Source organism: Arachis hypogaea, chromosome 8 (assembly GCF_003086295.3).
Source record: "Arachis hypogaea cultivar Tifrunner chromosome 8, arahy.Tifrunner.gnm2.J5K5, whole genome shotgun sequence".
Classification (NCBI taxonomy): domain Eukaryota; kingdom Viridiplantae; phylum Streptophyta; class Magnoliopsida; order Fabales; family Fabaceae; genus Arachis; species Arachis hypogaea.
The window spans coordinates 50,465,167-50,488,765 of NC_092043.1; the positions used below are offsets into that span (position 1 = coordinate 50,465,167).

The following is a 23,599-nucleotide window of genomic DNA, read 5'->3' on the forward strand; positions in this document are numbered from 1 at the left end:
AGTTGATAATTAAAAATTGTTATATTTTAATTTAGTTAAATATGTTAAATTATTTAAAGACTTTTAGCTATCAACTTCAAGTGAATACAACTAGACGTGAGTCTCCACCTTCAATGATACATGAGTGCATACCTTCCTTCATTATATATACTGGTTATAATGCTAACTTGACAAGTTAACCCCACAATCATTCAAGAAAACTAGTGGCAAAAAGGAGCAAGATATAGAGCAACCTGAAGCAACACATAACATGGTTGTTTCAATGCAGAAGAAGAACAAGATGAAGGAGTTCATAGGACACAGATGGGTAGTGTTTGTGTGTGCAATATGGGACATGTCATTTGCAGGAACATCATACATGTTTGGGAGCATTTCTCCAGTGATCAAGAGCAGCATGGGATACAATCAGCAACAAGTGGCGTTTTTGAGTGTTGCAAAGGATCTTGGTGACAACGTTGGACTCCTTGCTGGTAAGATCAGTGAGGTTTCACCAACTTGGAGGGTCATTCTTGTTGGGGTTATTCAGAATGTTTTTGGTTATGGCCTTGTTTGGCTTGTTGTCACTCATAGACTTCCTTCTTTGCCTTTGTGGATGGTAAGTTAGTTAGTTAGTTACTCACTATCCAAATTTCTTTTGAGTAAATTAGTTCACCATAAATAGTAATTACTTCCACGAAAATATTTTCATTTAAAAATAATATTGTGAATAGTTAGATAATTCAGTCAAACATGGTTGAAATATCTAACTGTTTACAATATCACTTTTTTATAAAAATGTGAAGTAGCTACTATCATAAATTAGTATAATGTGGTACCTTAATTTTTAATATTTTTCTAGTTTGAAACAATTCTTTTGTTAAACCATTTCTTACAAATAGTTTAATGCCTAATGACACTTAAGATATTTATATTTTAGTTATCATTTTTGTATAAAAATATTTTTATGTAAATAATATTTTTAAAATATGTCACAATTGTTTAATTTTAATTTATGCGTAAAATCAATGAAGTACATTTTAGAAACTTACTCTTTGATTTTGTTAATTGTTGAAATCCTAATACTGCATTTTTTCGGTTAATTTTTGAAGTTGAATTAGGTATAGTCGTAAGATTAATGAATGATTAGTGCATTATTACTCTTTTAGGTTTAAACTATATATGTCTACCATTATTTCTCAATTATTACCCCCTTAATAGTGCTATATATTGTTTATTTGTTTACTATTTTAATTTGTTTGCGCAGATAATGATTAATAAAAAAATCTGTTAGTTGGTTCGTGGATATTATGTCTTTCTAACTTTCTTTGTTCTGTTCAAGAAGTTGTTGAATTGTGGAGAGGTTTACAATGACCACAAAGTGTTTGATAAAATTCCTAAACGAAAAAATTCAGCATATGATCTATTATAACCTTGAGAGACTTCACATAATATGTTATTATCATATATCAACAAGGTCACATTTATCTTACCTAATTCATATTACTATGCATTTTTAACTTGATTATATCTTGAGTTTCTTCTAATTGCTATACTTTTTTTTTTTTCCAATTCATATTCTGTCAATACTTTCTTAACATGACAGTGATTTGCAGCTATGCTTTTTCATCTTCTTGGGACAAAATGGATCTACATATTACAACACGGCCGCGCTAGTTTCTTGTGTGCAAAGTTTCCCGGAGAGTCGAGGACCGGTGGTGGGGATACTGAAGGGTTTTGTTGGCTTAAGCGGCGCAATATGGACTCAAATTGTTGCAATGATCAGCTTCCCTGATCAAGCATCTCTGATTTTTGTCATAGCAGTTGGGCCTGCTATGGTTTCTTGCGCTCTCATGTTCATCATAAGGCCTGTCGAAAGCTACAACAAGCAATCTTCTAGATCCTCTGAGGATGGTTCTGGCTTCATGTTCATCTATAGCGTTTGCCTTCTCTTAGCAGCATACCTTATGGGGGTTTTAATGCTAGAAAACATGTTCAATTTGGACCACAACACCATTACATTAATTGCGATTGTTTTGATCATTCTCATTTTGCTTCCAATTATAGTTCCTATCTTTATGGTTTTCTTTACTCAACCTCAAAATCTAGATCAAGAAAGCCTTCTTCAACCAGAAACAAGAACAAGTACATCAACGCGTGTGGTAGATGGTGAGACTAGTGCAAGTTCTTGCCTTGTCAAAGAAGATAAAGCTCAAAAGCAAACAGGGCTGCCAGTAACCGAAAGGCCAGGAAAAATTGTTAAGTTTCAAGCTAAGCTTTCGCGAGTAATCTCTGAAGCTGTGAAGAAACTGAAGCAGAAGAATGGGCCGCATCGAGGAGACGATTTCACCCTATCACAAGCATTGATGAAGGCTGATTTCTTGATCATGTTCTTCTCTATTGTCTTGGGGTGTGGATCAGGTTTGACAATGATCAACAACATGGGTCAGATTTGCCAGTCCTTGGGAGACAATAATGTCAACGTGTATATATCAGTTATTAGCATATCAAACTTCCTCGGCCGAGTCGGCGGTGGCTTTTTCTCAGAGGTTATAGTAAGGTTTGCTCTCTTCCTTTCTTGATTTTGAACTTTAGTGCTGCCTAGTGTTTGGTTGCGAGTTTTGATTTTGGATAGGAAAGTCAGGATCAGAAGGGTTTGAACTCTAAAGTGTAAAGCTTAATTCATTTTATACTTCAATTATTTCACATCCTTACCTTTCCCTCCAAAATCAAAACTCCAAATCCTATAATCCCTTTACTGATGTACCCTTTTTCCCTAAATAGAAATTTTGCATACTCGAGACTTCTTGCATTGGCAGTGGTTCAAGGAATGATGGCAGTGGGACTCTCCTACTATGCCATGGGTTTGGTTGGTCAAGTTTATGTAGTGGCCATATCAACGGGTTTTGGCTATGGTGCACACTGGTCAATTGCAATTGCTGCAGCTTCGGAGATATTTGGCTTGAAGAACTTTGGAACTTTGTACAATTTTCTCACCGTGGCTAGCCCAACCGGATCTCTATTTTTGTCCGGATTCGTCGCGAGCAAAATATATGACTACTATGCAGAGCAGCAAGCAAAACAGAGAGTGCAGAGTCTTAAGGCCTCATTGAACTTTACATTGCCTTATGTCGCAAGAAACGAAGAATCGCTTGTTTGTGAAGGAAACATATGCTTTTCCCTAACATGTATAATCTTTGCAGTGGTTTGTCTGTTCGCTGCAGCTTTGAGCTTGATCTTAGTCCACCGGACTAAGAGGTTCTATGCGCAACTTCATGTGAAGTCTCTATCTTGAGTAGTGTCATTAAGGTTGCTTTCGAAAACTGTCTCAGGATAGAAATATAGATATCGAGCGACACAAACCTATTTGTGCAAGAAAATAGGTGTCTCAGAATATATTTTTTGGCCACAATATAGGACAATGGAGACAGATTCAGTGTTTTTGAATTCAATGTCTTGAAGTTACAAAGATCCTAGGTTTGAATGTTGTATTGGATGTGTACATGGTCTATTATGTGTAATTGTTGTGGCCTTTCTTGTCCAAGATTGTTTTATTCATATTGCCTATGTGAGCTTGCTTATATAGAAATCCCTTCTTGGAGATCATATGCAAGAATATGTCCAAATCAAAATAATAAAAAAGAATTTTGTATCTCCTTTTACTCTTAGCTTGAAGATGTTTGAAACCCACTACATACTTTTGGAGTTTTAGGTTAGTTTATTGATAAATAAGAAGAATTTTACGGTTAATTTTTTTTATATGAAAAAAAATTGTGTGTGATTCATCATCATGGATTATTGGTGTGTTTTTCTTAAATATGGATTTTTTTTTTTAAATTTTGAGTAACAAATCGGACTCTCAGATTTGGGGGAGTAGAGAAATCTGAGGGTTAGATTTCATAGGGTTATAAATCTGAGGGTCAGATTTGTATATTGAAAAAAATTTAAAATAAAAAACTTAAATCTGACCCTCAAATTTGTATTATTTTAAAAAAAATTAAACCACAAATCTGACATCAGATTTGTGGTTATCAACAAAAAAAAATAAAAACACTACAAATTTGACCCTTAGATTTGTGGTATCCATATAAATAAAAAACACACAAAATTTTCACCTTATTTAAAAACACCACCTTCTACCCCCATATTAAAAATACAAAGTGGAATTTTACACCGTTGTACAATTAAATTTGTTCTTTTAGATGACCATTTACGTGATCAAAATAAAATATAGTTATTTTTATTGATGTAGTATTACGTAATTAGATGCATATGTAAAACTATTTTATACTGGCATTGCATCAAAATTAAATTCTAAATAAGAATTTAACTTTACGATAAATCATATTTTAAAAAATATTTTCTAATTAGCTATGGGCTGGATAATTGAAACCGAGGCCTTGTTGTTGTCATTTTTGTGGATTTGGGCCTCTGACATGTTGTTTGAAGATATTATTGTATTTATTGTTGTGTGTGGAATATAAAATTGAAACGAGAATTAACTTGGGTTGGTCGAGTGGTCAACTCATTTGTCCGTTTAAGTAAGTGTCTAGGATTTGAATTCTACCTTGTGTATGCAATAACTCATTGGTCAACGACAAACCCTTAAATAGAACTCAAATTCGCGACAGATTAATCTTTAGTTTATTGGACTGAAAGATACCGTAGACAACTAACAAAAATTTAGAATAAAAGACAAATAAGTCTCTAACCTTAAATGCAGACATTTTTGTCCCTTAAAATTGAAAAATACATTTAAATTCCTCACCTTATAAAACGCGTGACAATTATACCCTTCTGTCGAGTTGGGGTTCAAAACGGCAACGGAGAATGTTGACCTAGAGGGGGTGGAGACTGAACTACTCGTTTTGCCTGATGATGTGAATGAGGAACAAATTATTAATGAACAAATTCGTCCTTATGCTCCAAAACGAATATATTTAATTTATGTTTCTATGATAATAATATATTTATTGTTATTATTACATCTTATAATGATAATTATATATTTTTTATATTTATTAAAAAAAATTTACTAAAAATTATGTAGCTATTGCTAAAACTTTTTAACGATAAAGTATAAGCCGATTAAAATTCAATTTACGATAAACATATTAATAACTATTTTTATTATCACTAAAAATAAATAAATGATCGTTAAAAATTATTTTTGTAGTAGCGATTTGATATATATTCTCCTTTCTAAATTTGTATACATCCGTATTTATTATATTAATAGCATTAAAGTTTGAATTTAATATTCATATGTCATCAAACTCGTTGTTTACTTTTGCCTTGGAAATAGGATATGAGTTAATGGATACTGTGACTATCTTGTCCTACGTGAAGAATTCTAATATAAGTCATGAGGATTTTGGTGTCTCTAAAAAGTCAAAATAAAGCATTAATGGAAGAGTTAGGTTTTTTATCTAAATAAAAAATTTCATATTTCTTAGTTTATGTTATAGGAAAGGAAACTACATACATTTTTGTGCATTATGTTAAAATATAATTTCGCATTAGCGAAATTGAGAAAGAAAAGTAACCAGTATTTAAAACTATGGCTTAAGAAATCTTCTTCTAATACACAAATCTAATTATGCATGAAAATTAAACACTTTATATATTTATCATACATTTTTTTATAATTCTTATTTTATTTGTCACTCTTAAATTGAAATGATCACAATATAAACTTATTTTTAGAAGGAATAGATATTGTAAGTTTGTAACTGTTATTTTGAAATACGATTTCTTTCTTCATAATTTTTACAAACATACAATATAAAAAATTTATACGTGAATTAGGATGGCATTATAAAAAATGGAAGTAGAATTTTGATTTCTTATTTTTAGATTATAATTAGTTGTTAAATGTTATATATATATACTATTTTCTTATGTATACTACCTTGTATTTTTAATTTAAAGCTTTTGAATTTAATACATTAAAATTACACACTAAGTAAAGTTATAGAAAAAAAATAAAGGTGAAAAGTTTGTCTTTTGTGTATAAAAAAAAGTATACTTAATAGTATACCAAAGAGTAGTACAAATATAATTTCCAATATAACTAAGGTGATTATTTATATAAAAATATTTTTATATAAAATAATTACTAATACTATTAGATAATTTAATATGTTTAATTAATTAAACTATTTAGTATTAATAATCAACTACCAAAAATAATATTACACATGTTTATAACTTAACTGTTATTCTTCGCATGAAAATTAGTCACCTCAAAATAATACCAAAAATATTATATATAAGTACATTAAAATTAGTTGTAATGTATTTATATATAAATATATATTATTTAATTTATTTTTAATATATATTTTATATTTTAACATTTATTTTATATTAATAACTGATTTTAATATATATTTAATAAAATTTGAAATAAAATAAATACTCACGTGTAGTTATTTTTATGTGAAATTAATTAAGGGAGAGTACTTGAAAAATTTTTGGAGGAGGGAAAAAATTTTGTAACATAAAAATTATATAAATAATATTTATATTAAATAAAATTTATAAACATAATTATTCATAAATTTATTACTAATATGATAATAAATAAATAACTATGTAAATTAAATAGATATTATAAAATACTTTAGAAATTTTAGAATTAAAATTATAAAATAAATAATTATATAAATAAAAAATATGTTACTGTAATTAATTCTAATATTAAAATTGTAAAATCTAGTTGATAATGAGAATAATAAATAATAATGAGGATAGAATTTTAATTTGTATAAATAAGTTAATACAATTTTTAATTTGTAAAAGTACATTAAAGTTTAAGTCCAAGATGTTATTGTAAAAAAATAATTATATAGATAAAAGAAATTAATTTTACTACCACTAATTTCGACACTAAAATTATAAAATCTTGTTGATAATGAGAATGAGATTTTAATTTGCATGAATAAGTCAATAAGATTTTTAATTTGTAAAAGTCCATTAAAATTAAGTCTAAGACGTTAATGTTTAAAATTAAAAATAATTAAAGTTTTGAATTTAGGTTTGACGATTTAAAATTTAGGATTAAAGGTTTATATATAATTTAGAGTTTAAGATTTAGGGTTTAGAATTTAATAATTAAATTTTAAAATTTATGATTTAATATATACGCTTTAGAGTTGAAAGAACATCACACTCCTTAGTTACTTTCTCTAGAGTGCAGCAGCATTCACCATTCATATGTAATATTTTGAAACAGAAATTTTAGGCATTCCAGACTTGTGGCATTAGTTTACCGGACTAAGATGTTATATGCCCAAATTTTCAGAAGAATTTAATTTTGATATACGGTCAGTATAAATTAAAGTAGGTTTACACGTATATTTAATTATACAATGTCACATTAGTAAAAATAATTACTTTTTATATTAACTACGTGAATAATTATCCAACAAAATGAATGTAATTATACGATTATGTAAAATACTTTACACTAACAGTGTATCAAAATTAAATTCTTTATAAAAAGTCTATAATAATCTAATTTGATTGGTCATGTTGATTGCTAAATTTATATTGTGTAATGTTGTTATTTATGTATCATGTCTGATCTAATCGAATTTAGTAGACATTAGTAAATTACATTAATTTATTATGACGATAATAATGTTATAATTAGTAAAGAAATAATATCCTTCAAATATATTTGTGAATCTAATAAACATTTATGCTATGAAACGTGTTATATTTTATTAGCAGGTATAGCTTAATGGGAGAAGGACTTAATATTCTTAGAATACATTATATTTAATAAGTATTTTAGGAGCAAATATAACCACTTATTCAGTTATTCTCAAACTTTATTATAAGTTTAAATAATAACGTGAATTAATTTAATAACAATATTACATAATCAATAAATATTATTATTTTTTATTAATATTTAATTAATAATAATTTACACATAAAAAATATATAATTTATTAAAATTTTATATATATAAATTAATACAATTTATATCATATTTTTTAGAATTTATATATAAATTAATAAAATTTATTTACTAAAAATAATTTTAATATTTATACTGACTAAATAATAACTAAAAATTACTGTCCCAAAAATTTTTTATAATTTAATAATAGTATCTTTGTAAGATGGCATAGTCTTAAGAGTTGGATACTGTAAATCATAGCCTCCAATTTTGGTCGGATATTGATTTGTGATCCTAATCATACTTGGTAATAGAACTCTCATAATCCAATGATTTATTTAAGGAAACATTAATCATATATATCTGCATTTAAGAAAAAACAAAATTGAGGTCATCACCATAAATTGGTTAAGAAATTAAAATGTATGGATCTGTACTAAATAGTTTTTTTTTTAAAAAAAAAAATAGGAATGCATTTTCTTTAGCATACCCCGGCCCATAAATAATTTTTTTTTTTGTCCTTATACGAGTTAGTTACTTCATTGAAGCACCGTTTCACAAACACAACGTTTCACACGCAAGGCTTCGTTTGAACACAAGAATAATAATAATAATAATACTCAGAAGAGTTGAACACACAATTTTCAAATATTTATTTTTTATCACTAATAATTAGTTTACAAAAGGATAAAATTAACAAAAATATCCATATGATAACTGACCAAGTTCTTCGAATGAAAAATGATAACTCTGCTACACTTTTAGTTAGGCCATAATGATATTACCCTTAGTTATTATAATACATCTTCTAAAATAATTTAATATCATCAACATTATTAAATGGTAATATATATATTCACATTGTTAATGTAAAAGAATTTTAGAGAGACAATTATTATATATTAACATATGGACAAAAATAACTAATTTTTTAAATTTATTATTTGAAAAATTATCTAAGAGTTAGAATTTTAGATGATCTACCCTACTTATAGTTTACAATTTATTACCTTTAAGTTTATAATATGAGTGTCGGCGTTTTAGAATTGCTTCTGACTTTCTCGAAAACTTATTTATTATATACGTGGGCACATTAACTGTTAATGTCCTGGCCCAATAATAAAGGCTCAGGTCCAAAAGAAAGGCTTAGTCCAAAGGATTAGGCTTAGTCCAAAGGATTGACCTTTGCTCCGCACCGACCTTCGTGCTAAGAAGTCGGTGTCGACTACGATTTGTCCTAAAGAAGTCGGGCACAAGATTAGCTGGCAGATAAACACTCATTCAAATGAGTAACCGCCCCTAAAATCTCTCTAACCGCTTCATCAAGCCATATCTTAACCTCCCTAAGATAATGGGACGGTTAACACCCTAAAGATGTGGCACTACTCCAACGGTGGTTATTGGCTCACCACTATAAATACACTGACACCCCTCAGGTATCTCTAAGTCCAATACTCTCTAGACCTGCTCACACTCTTGCTAACTTAGGCATCGGAGTGTCTTTGCAGGTACCACCCCCCTCTCCTCGCACAAACAAGTCAGACGGAGCCTCCCGAGTTGCAGATCCATTCGGACTCCTCCTCCTTCATACATTTGGACCAGCCAACGCCATCCATTCTATTAACATCCGGTTACCCACCGTAACATTAACCATACTGAGAACTCCCGGTTCTCATCCTATATACGATATTGTGATTTTTCAGATGCAAGTAGAGATGTATTTTGATGAGCGTCTGGAATTTTCTCTACAAGCGAAGTTGGTTATTCTGGGATTACTGTATTTAGTATTATGCTTTATATATACGTATATAGATTCTCCACCCTTGTATTTTGTATTTTGCCCCTCTTAGAGGTTGACTTGAAAAAACAGGTGTTTTGTCTTATGATTGAGGTTACTCTTTTGGGTTATATATACGTATATGTATATATTTACTTTGGCCGAGGTGGTTTCTACAGATGCCATTGTGTACTTCCTCCAAGACTTCTTCGATTCTACCAGTCGGGACATATTTCAGTAAAGGTGCAGATACTCCCCTTCTGTAGAGGACGTTTTGTACCAAGGTATAGTTCTGAACTTCCCTCTGAATTTTTCTGGCTTCCTTTGGTTCCTCGGGAAGGATGCCAAATTTTAAGTATTCGATAAAGGGAGTCATTCATCCGAGGTTTAAGTTGGAAACAGGTAGAACGTCTGACTTACTATTTGACTTGATAACAGAGGGCTCTTTGAGGGTTTCTTGTATAAGGCTTTTGTTGTTTTTCCCAGGTTTGGTACTCGCCAGTTTGGAAAGGGCATCTGCTCGGCTATTGAATTTTCGAGTTATATGTCGGACTTCGGTGTCACTAAATTGTTGCAGGTGCTCAAGAGTTTTCTCTAAGTATCTCTTTATATTAGGATCTTTCGCTTGGTATTCTCCATTTATTTGTAAAGTTACTATCTAGGAGTCACTGAATATTACTACGTTGGTTGCTCCTACTTCTTTGGCAAGTTTTAGTCCTGCAATCAGGACTTTATACTCGGCCTGGTTGTTGGAAGCGAAAAACTCAAATTTTAAAGAAACTTCTATTTGAGTTCTTTTTTACTGACTAGTATTATGCCTACTCCACTTCCGATCTTATTGGAAGATCCATCTACATAGAGTTCCCAGATCGTGGAGGTCTCAATCTGATCTCCCGTATACTCTGCGACAAAGTTGGTGAGGCACTAAGATTTGATGGTTGTCCGAGTTTCGTATCTCAGGTCAAACTTAGATAGCTCTATGTCCCATTGCACCATTCGACCTGCTATGTTGGTCTTTTGGAGTATCTGCTTCATGGGTTGATTTGTCCGAACCTTTATGGCGTGTGCCTGAAAATAAGGTCGGAGTCTCCTATATGCCACGATTAAGGCATATGCAACTTTTTCTATTTCTTGATACCTTAAATCTAGCCCTTGTAAGACTTTGCTAGTGAAATAAATGGGATGCTGACCAACCTCATCTTCTCGTATCAATGCTGACGCTACTGTCTTCTCAGCGACAGATAGTTACAACACCAGTTCTTCTCCTACTTGTGGCTGGGTGAGGATGGGTGGTTCACTTAAGAATTTCTTAAACTCTTGAAAGGCCTATTCGCATTCAGAGGTCCAGTCAAATTGGCATCCTTTTCTAAGTAGTGAAAAGAGTGGCAAGGATCTCAAGGATGAGCCTGCCAAAGATCTGGACAAAGCGACAAGTCGGTCATTCAGCTATTGGACTTCTTTTAAGCAAGTCGGACTCTTTATTTCTGAGATTTCTCTACACTTGTCGGGGTTAGCCTCAATTCCTCTTTGTGTAAGCATAAATCCTAAGAATTTTTCGGCTTCTACTGCAAAGGTGCATTTGGTGGGATTTAGTCGCATTCCAAGCCTCCTTATGGTGTTAAAGACTTGCGAGAGGTCGGACAAGGGATTGATCTCATCTTTGGTCTTTACCAACATGTTGTTCATCACCCTTTGATATGTAACGCCCGCATTTTTTAATTCAAAAGGCATGACCACGTAGCAGTAGTTCGCTCTAGGCGTGATGAACAACGTCTTCTCCTGGTTCGTCTTGTTCATCGAAATTTGATTGTATCCCGAGTAGACATCCATGAATGATAGGTACTAGTATCCTGAAGAAGAAACCACCAAAGCATCAATGTTGGCCAGGGGATATGGGTCATTTGGACAAGCTTTGTTTAGGTTGGTATAATCGACGCACATCCTCCATTTTCCATTCTGCTTCTTTACCAGTACCACATTTGCCAACCATATCAGATATTTGACCTCCCTGATTAATCCGACTTTGAGTAGGGCTTGAACTTATTTTTCAAGAACTTGAGCTCGCTCTGGTTCGCGCTAACGACGTCGTTGCTGGATACGTCGAGATCCGGGATAGACCGTCAGCTTATGCGTCATGAGCTCATGGTCTATTCCAGGCATATGAGATGCCTTCCAAGCAAAAAGGTTAGAGTTTTCTTGTAGGAGTTTCACGAGATTCTTCTTCAGATCCGTTCTCATATTGACTCTTACGTTGGTATTTTTTCCTACTTCTTCCCTGATTTGGACTTCTTCTATCTTTCTCTCGAGTTTTTGAGATAACCATCCATTTATCTTAGGATTTTTGAGATCTCTCTTCTAGAAGTGGGTGAGAGATATTAGGAGTTAGTTACAACTCCTTTTAGGGGAGAGTTATCAACCTATAGCGTTCTTGTCCAACCTCTCAGGAGGTCGGTTATATGGTAAATATCACTTGGGCCTTGGTATGTTTTTGGGCCTGGCTGATGCTTTTGGGCCAGGTATGAACAAAAACTTTTGTCGTTTTTGGCGAAATCATGCACCACACAGAGTAAGACTCTGAAACTCTCTTTTGATCGGAGCCAAATTCTCTCAAATTCCCAAACCCAACATCATAACCTAAAGCAACCACCTTTCTTAGCTCAAATTCCTCATTCGCTTCATTTTCCGGTCGCCATTTCAGCTTTTAAGTTTTTTGGCGCCACTTTCAGGTACCTCTTTGTTATGATGATCAATGTGCCTTTTCTCTTTTATGATTTTGATTTTGGTTTTTGTTTATTCTTTTAATCTGTTCTGATACTATCTGATATTAAAAAAAATAATCTACGGACTTTTAATCTATTCTGATACTATCTGATATTAAAAAAAATTAATCTATGGATTGTGATTCTATGTTTGGTTTTGTATTATTTTTTTTCGAGTTTTTATTTGTTGTTGTAATAAGAACTGTCATTGGGGTTTGTGAAAATTGCAAAAGCTAATACAGAATCTAATACGGTATAAGGACTCAATCGAAAAGAAAAAAGTATATGGACTTAATTGGAAATTCAGTAAAACTATAGGGATTGACAGAGTAAAAATAATTATCTTTTACATTGACTACGTGAATAATTATCCAAAAAAATGAATGTAATTGTACAATTATATAAAATACTTTACACTATCAATGTATCAAAATTAAACTCTTTATAAAAGCTCTATAATAATCTAATTTGATTGGCCATGTTGATTGTCTAAATTTATAGTGTAATGTTGTTATTTATATACCATGTGTGATCTAATCGAATTTAGTAGACATTAGTAGATTACATTAATTTATTATGACGATAATAATGTTATAATTAGTAAAGAAATATCAGTAAAATATTGTGTCTTTCCAAATAAATTTTTTATTCACATAGTTAGACTTTTTGAAAGAGTGATATTTGATTAAACATAACAAATGTATTTTATTCTTATGGTGCCTTATGCTAAATTGTTGTAGGGTACATTGATTTGACAATATGTTGCATTCAACTCATTAAATCATGATAGGATGTAAAAATTTATCACTTTAAACTCAAAACCCTATTAAATTGGGTGAAAACTCAGGTGAAATCGACTTTATATGAAGTTGATATCTGAGAACCGTTAAATAAAAATTTAGTTATATCAGTCAAATCAACTAACAACTCTCAAATATCAACTTCACGTGAAATCGACTTTACTTGAATTTCTACCACTAAATCATGATAATACAATTTACGTATAAATGATAAAATATTTTATCCTATTATGAATTACATAAAAAAAACAAATAAATAAATAAAATTAATTTAGAATAATCGTATAATATTAATTTTTAAATAATTTATTTACGTAAAAATCCCTTATGCCATAAAATAGAGATATTTTATATGTTGTTATATTTATTTTATTTTAAATAAGTTTATATATGTTCTTATTATTATTTTGCAACGGTTTTTAAATACGACCTAAAACTTGAATAGTATGTAATAATCAAGTAATGTTTGTTATTGTTTTTTTTTTTTATTAAAGATAGGATTGAGATTCGAACTCGCTACCTCTAAATAAGTATGAAGAGATTATACCATTTGAACTATAGTTTATTGGCAGTAATAATCTTTATTGTTTGAAACTAAAAAAAAAGAAAGAAATTTATTTTGGTCATTATCTTTCTTGTCATTATTATTTGTGAATCTAATAAACATTTATGCTATGAAACGTGTTATATTTTATTACTTTTTAAAATACACTTTGAAGGGATACCTTGAAATAATATCCTTCAAATATAGTGAGGAATAAAAGACTTAATATTCTTAGAATACATTATATTTAATAAGTATTTTAGGAGCAAATATAACCACTTATTCAGTTATTCTCAAACTTTATTATAAGTTTAAATAATAACGTGAATTAATTTAATAACAATATTACATAATCAATAAATATTATTATTTTTTATTAATATTTAATCAATAATAATTTACACATAAAAAATATATAATTTATTAAAATTTTATATATATAAATTAATACAATTTATATCATATTTTTTAGAATTTATATATAAATTAATAAAATTTATTTACTAAAAATAATTTTAATATTTATACTGACTAAATAATAACTAAAAATTACTGTCCCAAAATTTTTTTATAATTTAATAATAGTATCTTTGTAAGATGGCATAGTCTTAAGAGTTGGATACTGTAAATCATAGCCTCCAATTTTGGTCGGATATTGATTTGTGATCCTAATCATACTTGGTAATAGAACTCTCATAATCCAATGATTTATTTAAGGAAACATTAATCATATATATCTGCATTTAAGAAAAAACAAAATTGAGGTCATCACCATAAATTGGTTAAGAAATTAAAATGTATGGATCTGTACTAAATAGTTTTTTTTTTAAAAAAAAAAATAGGAATGCATTTTCTTTAGCATACCCCGGCCCATAAATAATATATTTTTTTTTGTCCTTATACGAGTTAGTTACTTCATTGAAGCACCGTTTCACAAACACAACGTTTCACACGCAAGGCTTCGTTTGAACACAAGAATAATAATAATAATACTCAGAAGAGTTGCACACACAATTTTCAAATATTTATTTTTTATCACTAATAATTAGTTTACAAAAGGATAAAATTAACAAAAATATCCATACGATAAACTGACCAAGTTCTTCGAATGAAAAATGATAACTCTGCTACACTTTTAGTAGGCCATAATGATATTACCCTTAGTTATTATAATACATCTTCTAAAATAATTTAATATCATCAACATTATTAAATGGTAGTATATATATATATACTACCATTTAATAATGTTGATGATATTAAATTATTTTAGAATATGTGTGTATGTATTCACATTGTTAGTGTAACAGAGACAATTAATTATATATTGACATATCGACAAAAATAATTAATTTTTTAAATTTATTATTTAAAAAATTATCTAAACACATAAATTTAATGAATGATCATGTAAAATTCTTTACATTAAAATAGATACAATATTTGTTTCATAATGTATTTAATAAATAATGAAATAATATCTTACTGACTTATTACTTGGTAGACAAACATATAAATGAGGACGCATTACCATTATTACTGCCGTTGTTATTTATTGAATTTTGTTTTGATAACAAAAGTTAAAATATTTAATTTTATGTTGTCACCTAATTAAATTCATTTTTACTTGGTAGACAAACATATACTATTATTTTGGCTTTAAAAATATTTAAGTTTTTTCTTTTATAGAATAACCTTAAAAAAAGAAATGATATTTTTATCTTTTAAAGATGATTTCATATAGATAAAAGAAAGAGATATAAATAATAATATATTTAGGCCAAATCTTAATTTGGTCTCTAACATTTTAAACGTGATATTTTAGTCTCAAAAACTTTTAAATATTCTATTTCAATTCCAAAAAAGTTTTAAGTAAGTTTAATATTGTCTTATCATTAAATTTATCACAAATAATTTGCATATTAAAGAATCAATAGCATTTGATTTTAGTATATAAGTAAAATCGATCCACTAATAATCACTAATATAAAAAATTTTCTTTTAATTTTGAAGTGTTGATGATTAATTGTTAGAATTTGGAGTTTTATATAAAAAGAAAAATTGAGGAGAAGTGTTACAAGAAAATTTTGGTTATATTTTTCTAACACATTAAAGAAGATATGACTTAACTAGCAACATTATTAATATTCACGTCACTTATTCTATTAATTATCAGTACCAAATTTAACTGTAAAATAATATTGAACATGTTTAAAATTTTTTGAGATAGAAATAGGACGTTTGAAATATTATGAACCAAATTAAAATTTGGTCCAAATTGTTAGAGACAAAAATAATATTTTACCTTTAAAATTTCTACCAATAATAACCTTAAAAATTTATTTAATACATTTATACTAACACCAAATTAAATCATTTATTTGTAGTTTTACTAAATTTATAATTGAGTTCTTATTTTTTTTGAATTGGATCTCTATACTATTTTTAGTTTTGTAATTAGATCATTGTCAATATAAAAAATATTAAAATTCAAAAAATATTTCTCTACAAATTAAAAGTATTCACAATTATATATTTTTTGAGAAGAATATTCAATCAATTTAAACGTTTTTTATAATAAAATAATTTAATTATAAAATTAAAATAATATAAAAATTTAATTAAAAATATATATATAAAAATTTGTTAAAAGTATCGAAAGAATAGATTAACCAAATTTTTATTTAGGTTTAATTACTCTATCAGTCATTATAATTTTATTGAATTTTTAATTAATTTTTTATTTATTTATTTATTTTTGATTGAGTCTCTATACCGTATTATTAAATTTTATAATTAAATTTATGTTATGATAAAAATGTTGAAATTAATAGAATATTTTATTAAATAAAATAAATATGTTTGATACTTAATTGAATATTTTATATAATTAAATAGAATATTTTGTTAATTTTATTTTTTTTTACGATAAGAACCTAATTATAAAATCTGATAAATATAAATACTAATTTAAAAAAAATATAGAAAACTAGTTAAATATTCGATGAAATTATAGAGAGTGAGAGAGTAATTAAACTCTCCATTTAATAGCATATTTATGATGATTGGTTTTACATAAGAAATTTGTGTAGCATCAATGTGATGAGAAAACATTATAAAACCTTTCGTCCTTTTTGGCGAAACCATGCACCGCACAGAGTAAGCTCTCAAACTCTCTTTTGATCGGAGCCAAATTCTCTCAAATTCCCAAACCCAACATCATAACCTAAAGCAACCACCTTTATCAGCTCAAATTCCTCATTCGCTTCATTTTCCGGTCGCCGTTTCAGCTTCTGAGTTTTTTGGCGCCACTTTCAGGTACCTCGTTGTTATGATCATCAATGTGCCTTTTCTCTTTTCTGATTTTGATTTTGGTTTTTGTTTGTTCTTTTAATCTCTTCTGATACCACCTGATACTAAACAAAAATCAGAAAAAAATAAATATTAAATTATGGATTGTGATTCTGTGTTTGGTTTTGTACTATTTTCTATTTTCCGAGTTTTTATTTTTTATTGTAACAGGAACCGCCATTGGGGTTTGCGGAAATTGCAATGTTCGTGATTCTCAGTGTTCATGTGTGCTAACGGTATCAGCGCTGCTGTGGAGAATTAAGAACCTTAATTCCTATGCTTGTAAGTATGAACAATATTGAATTTTGTTTTATTTTTGTTGTTCTTTGGTTGTTGTTGTTGTTGATTGTTCATTTGAAGGGTTGTTTGGGTGAGTTTATCTGTTCTGAAAAATCTGGAAGAAAAATTACATGTGTTTTGTAGTCAGCAAAATTTTGAATTTGGTTTTTGTTGTTCATATCTTTTCTGTTGTTGTTGTCGTTGTTGGTTGTTCATTTGAAGGGGTAACTGAGTGATGAATTTGTGTGTCTTTCTGAAAGGGATGGACAATTAGGAACCCTACTTTATGTTTTTGAAAGTACAATTTTTTTGTTATTTTTTTTATTTTGTTTTCTGGCTTTCATTGTTCATTCCTTTTTGTTGGCAATTGTTCTTGCATGAGCCACAGATTTTATGTTTCTTGAGAAAAAGGAAAAAAAAAAAAGCATTAGACAAGTTTTTCTATGTTTTGAATTTGTGCCTTTCATTTTTGGTTACCATTGCCTGTTCATTTGTAGGGTGCATGAGCAATGAATTAATATTTTTTGAAAGCCTTTCTTTTGAGTTATTAATTTTATTCTAAGCTCTTGTTGTTCCTTGTGATTGTTGGTAAAGTATTTGCATTTGAATAGCTCCATGGGCAAGAATTTAGTTATAAGAGAAGCATGCTCTGTTTTGATGCCCTAACATTGAGAAAAGGGATTGAAATTACAGTTGGTCTTGGTATGTTTAGAAATTGTGTTGTGGTATCCCATTCTCCTTGCAATTTTGTTGGGGGAAGGATTAAGATTTTCCCTGGATTGTGGTTGGGGAAGTATTAATAGACTTAAAATGCTAAAATATGTTGGAAAAAACTTTTAATCATGAAATTTATATGCTTCTTTGAGCATTTCAGTACTTAATTACATGTGTTCAATTTGTGGTTATTTAGGTAACATTTTGGTATGGATTGAAGTAAGGTCTGGATGGAACTCTGTTATTCATTGACTGCTGTTTTTGCTATATCTTAAAAATTGTCATTAAGGAGTGGACATTAAGCATTATTTTGGTTATCTTAATAAGATTTTGTCATTATTATTGTTTGATTCTTTTTTCCTTCCTTTGTTGGTGACCTAGTTGTGCCATTTTGGATTATTTATAGGGTTTATAAGATATTGTAATTGAAGAGAGCAACTTTATACTGCACATTTATGCCAAGCACTAGCAATGCTTGAATATACTGAAGCAAAGATAGAAGAGGAGTTAGTGGCTATTTAGAGAAATAAACTGCCAAACATGGAATGTAATAAAGATGACGCCATAAAGGCTAAAGAGCTTGCCGAGAAGACGCTACTTGAGAGGGACCTAAGCAGTGCAAAGATATTTGCAAAGAAGGCGCAAGACATGTATCCTAATCTTGATGGCCTTCGTCAATTGCTGGCCACTATTGAGGTGTATGCTTCGGCTGAAAAAAAGGTTAATGGTGAAGTTGATTGGTACAGGGTCCTTGGTGTTGAACCAATGGCAGATGATCAAACAATTCGAAGACATTACAGGAAACTGGCTCTTATTCTGCACCCTGATAAAAATAAATCGGTAGGGGCAGACGGGGCATTTGATCTTATCACACAGGCATGGACTTGTTTGTCTGATAATGCCAAGAGAGTCGAGCATGACCAAAAGCGCAACTTCTCTGGCATATATTGTGGGAAACCGTCTGCACCAGCTCGTCAGAGTGGTTTCTTTGGTAACTTAAATGCTGCTAACTGGAAGAATAGAGATCAAGGGAGTGCTACACATCAAACTCAAACTACAAGACCTCCCACGTCGATGAACCCGACATTTTGGACCATGTGCTTGTCCTGCAGGACAAAGTTTGAGTACAATGCTCATTTTGTCAACTGCAGACTTACCTGCGTCAACTGCAACAAGACCTTTGTAGCTTCTGAGGCATCGCCCCCACGTGTATATAGAAATGCTTCATCTACTTCAAGCATTTCTCAGATGAACCAAAATAACCTTAACAGAATGGGAGCAAACTGTCATGTTTCAGGAAAGGTACCAATTCCTGCTGTCAACTCATCATTCGGGTCAGGTTCTCTCTTCATGCCTGGTGGCGTTTCGAGAATGCCGTCATTTTCTGCTGCTGCTGAAACTCCTGGTGTTTTCAAAGTTCCATCTGATACTTTGAAGAGGGCATGTGAAGCTTCAACACCCGACAATGCCCTTGCTGCTGAGTTTACTGGTGTTGCAGGTTCAACATTTCATTCCTGTTCATTTGGTTCAAATTCTTCTCTGAAAGGAGATGGGCCAAGGAAAAAAATCCGCATAAGTGAATTCAAAGTAAACAGTGATAGGAAATATACACAAAATGGGGTAGCTTCTCGACACGAAGGAGTAAGCTTGGCAAACGAACTTGGGTCTGAAAAGTATAATTCTGAAACCGGAAGGATGAGTGCTGCTGGAAACTACAAACGTAATGTTTTTTGGGAAATACCACAACAGAAAATGAAGAAGATTCTAATGGAGAAGGCGAGAAAGGAAATTCAGAAAAAGCTTGAAGAATGGAATGTTGCTTCTGAAACAAGGAATTTGGAAAAGTCAAAGGATGCTGCTACAGAGATCATAGAGAAGGACAAGAAAAAGGCCAAAGATGGCATAGAGAAGGAGAACAAAAAGATTTCATATGCTGTAAAACCTGTCGTGAAAAATGCTATTCATGGTGCAAAACCTGGTGCACAAGAAATTGTTGCTTCTGATAAAATTGGCAAAAAGCATATCCCTCCTGCTGATCCAGTTGTGGCTGATTATACAGTCTTGATGAGTGTTCCAGACCCGGACTTCCATGATTTCGACGGGGCCGTATTGAAAATGCTTTTGGCGCAAACCAGGTGTGGGCTGTTTATGATGAGGACGATGGCATGCCACGCTACTATGCTTTGATTCACGATGTGATCTCAAAGAAACCGTTCAACATGAGAATTAGCTGGCTTAACTCGAAGACAAACGATGAATTGGCTCCAATAAAGTGGGTTAGTTCTGGCTTTCCCAAGACCTCTGGGGATTTCAGAATAAGCAAGCGTGCTGTCTATAACAGTCTTAACTCCTTTTCGCACAAGGTTCAATGGACGAAAGGTGCAAGAGGAATTGTGCATATATATCCCAAGAAGGGGGATGTTTGGGCCTTGTACCGGAACTGGTCTGCTGACTGGAACCAATTTACCAAAGACGAAGTCATTCATAAGTATGACATGGTGGAAGTGCTGGAAGACTACAATGAGAAGCAAGGTGTGAATGTTGCTCCGCTTGGTAAAGTTCAGGGTTTCAAGACAGTGTTTTGCCGGAACAGGGATCCAAGGAGAATAAAAAACATTCCAAAGGCAGAGATGTTTCGCCTCTCGCACCAAGTACCTGCGTACTTGCTCACTGGTCAAGAAGGCCATAATGCTCCTAGAGGCTGCTTGGAGCTTGATCCAGCCGCCACACCTATGGAACTTCTTCAAGTAGTCACAGAAATACCCGAGCAAGAATCGGTAGATGAATTTCAGAGCAAAGAGAATCCCGGGCGTGATGAGAAGAGTCGAAAAATTAAGCAAGAAGATTCTGCTCAGGAAATTCCAAGAAAGGAAGGGGCTGAAGCAATTGGAAAGAAAGATGGTAAGCCTGATATTTTGTATGTATATAGGAGAAGACATCTAAGGGAAAAGAGAGCAATGTAGTGTGTTACTTGTGAAGAGATTGTGTTCACCATATAGCTTACAATCAAGAACTCAAAACAAATTAGAGCAGGATTTGGAACTTCAAAGTTTTTCTTTTGTTTCTAGTGATAAAAAAGAAAAGATAACAGAGTTGGGTGCACTTGTAGAGTTGATTAAGATGCTCTTTTAGTTGTTGGTGTATATTGGCTCTTTCAGTTGTCAATGTTAATTGTTATAGTTGCTTTTAATCAATGAAAATCATCATCATCATTCTAAATTCAGCATAACAGCATCACATTAATAACCATATCAACATACAAGAACAATTTGCATTTGAGCTTGTAATACATACATTGCTTGCTCTCTTTGTTCATAAGATTTTGTTATGGAGACATATGAATTGTAACACTTTACTAACAGAATACCATGTTTAAGTCATGATATCGTTGTCGGACGTAATCTTACTCGTATCTACATACTGTAAGAGTTTTTATGTTATTATCTTATTAACATTTTCTTAGAAAAATTTTTTCTTTTTAAAGCGATTACATAATGTAGAGACGAGTAAGTCTACTTAGTATCCTTGCCAACAGTAATATCACGAGTTAAGCATGATATTCTATTAATAAAGGTGTTACATGAATCACCAACTGCTACATATAGTAAATTTCCATTAATTTTGTTATTCTTGAGCAAAATTATATATAAAAAGTTGCAAATTTCAATTTTATGTCCCTAGTGAATGTGTGTTAAACTCTAAAGAATTGATATGAAATTTTCCAATCTTTTTGTGAGAAGCAGTATTAATGCTCTCAATTAATCCGCGACGAATTAGTTCTTAGCATGTCAGGCTAAGGAATACCATGAGAAACAAAAAAAAAAAAGAAATGGGCAAATTTCATAGACTACATATTTTTCTAAGTTTTACCGTTCTATTTTTCTAAGTAATTTATGAAATAACCGTTTATATGAAACATAAATAAATAAACGAAGAATAATATTAACTGGATAACTTATAAGTTAGAACTTTGACATTTAGGCTTAAATATTGAACAGATATTACAAAGTAAAAGTAGAAAAAGGAAAGAATTAATTTTGTCTCATTAAATGGATTTTGTCATTAGTCATTCATGCAAAACAAGAAAGAAATATAATCAATAAAAATCTTATATTAGACAACATGAAAATACTTGATTGAATCTGTTAATATAAAATTGCAGTGTGCCAATTTGTTTAATATTCAATAGAAATACAACAAAAAGAAGTTAATTGGTTATAGTGACTAGTGAATCTAATTATATGTATGTTTGAATTAACAAAATACATTAAAAGTACTGAAATTGAGAAACAGATCAAGAAAAAAAAAGATTTTGAATCTTATATTATTATTATTATTATTATTATTATTATTATTATTATTATTATTATTATTATTATTATTATTATTATTATTTGAGAAAATGATAAATATATCATTGATCTTTTGGTTTACAGACATTTAAATTCCCAATAATTTAAAAATACATTTAAGTCTCTGACCTTCTTAAGATCTAGACACATCGATCCCTCTCTTCACTTGAATCTGACAGACCTAACGAAAAAATCAAACATAACTTCCGTTGTACTGATCTGCCGATATACAAATGCATATATAGGAGAATTTTTTTTTGTTGTTACATAGAATTTTTAAAATAAGACAAATTAGACTCAGAGATCAATATGTCCAAATTTTAAAAAAGTCAGAAATTTAAATGTATTTTCAAATCTTCAAGGATATAAATATTTGCAGGCCAAAAGGTGAAGGACCTATTTGTTCTTTTCTCTTATTATTATTATTATTATTATTATTATTATTATTATTATTATTATTATTATTATTATTATTATTATTATTATTATTATTATTATTATTATTACAAGTAGAGTTAATTATATTATAAGTAAAGAAAATAGAAAATCGAATTGAATATATAATATAAATATAATACTTAGAATTAATACTGACATTTACAGTTTTTAATTCGTTTTATTAATTATAATTATGAGAAATTGACCCTTTACTCTCCTTTATTTACAAAATAGATAGTCTTCTCCTCTACGAGATTAAAAATAAATATTCTTTAATCCATTTAATTAAAATACTCATTAATAATCATTTTATATATATATATATAGAGGGGTAAAGTATTATTTAGTTTCCAACATTTGAACCGAATCCTAATTTAGTTTTGAACATTTTAAACATTTTATTTCAATTCCAAAATGGTTTTAAACGGGCTTAATATTGTCCACTATTAAATTTGACACAAACAATTCGTATATTAAAGAATCAATAGTATTCGACTTTAATATATAAGTAAAATCGATCCATCAACGATCACTAATATAAAATTTTTTTTTTTAATTTCGGAGTGTTGATGATTGATTATTAGTATATAAAGTTTTTTACAAAATAAAATTAAGGAGAATAAGTGTTATAAGAAGATTTTAGTTATATTTTTCTAACACATAGAAGAAGATATGACTTAACTAGTATTGTTATTAA

At 30.0% G+C, this 23,599-nt stretch overlaps 2 protein-coding genes across 2 annotated transcripts; both read left to right on the top strand.

The window, feature by feature from the left end:
* The first annotated feature begins 129 nt into the window (after window positions 1-129).
* Window positions 130-3,632, top strand: LOC112708145 (protein NUCLEAR FUSION DEFECTIVE 4). Its single transcript, XM_025760304.3, has 3 exons — window positions 130-595; window positions 1,593-2,536; window positions 2,761-3,632. Exons 1-3 carry the CDS (start codon window positions 251-253, stop codon window positions 3,269-3,271), a joined length of 1,800 nt encoding a protein of 599 aa, XP_025616089.1. The 5' UTR covers window positions 130-250; the 3' UTR covers window positions 3,272-3,632.
* A 13,211-nt stretch (window positions 3,633-16,843) lies between these two features.
* Window positions 16,844-21,418, top strand: LOC112708146 (uncharacterized). Its single transcript, XM_072201789.1, has 3 exons — window positions 16,844-17,086; window positions 17,291-17,401; window positions 18,519-21,418. Exon 3 carries the CDS (start codon window positions 18,653-18,655, stop codon window positions 20,297-20,299), a length of 1,647 nt encoding a protein of 548 aa, XP_072057890.1. The 5' UTR covers window positions 16,844-17,086; window positions 17,291-17,401; window positions 18,519-18,652; the 3' UTR covers window positions 20,300-21,418.
* The last annotated feature ends 2,181 nt before the right edge of the window (window positions 21,419-23,599 follow it).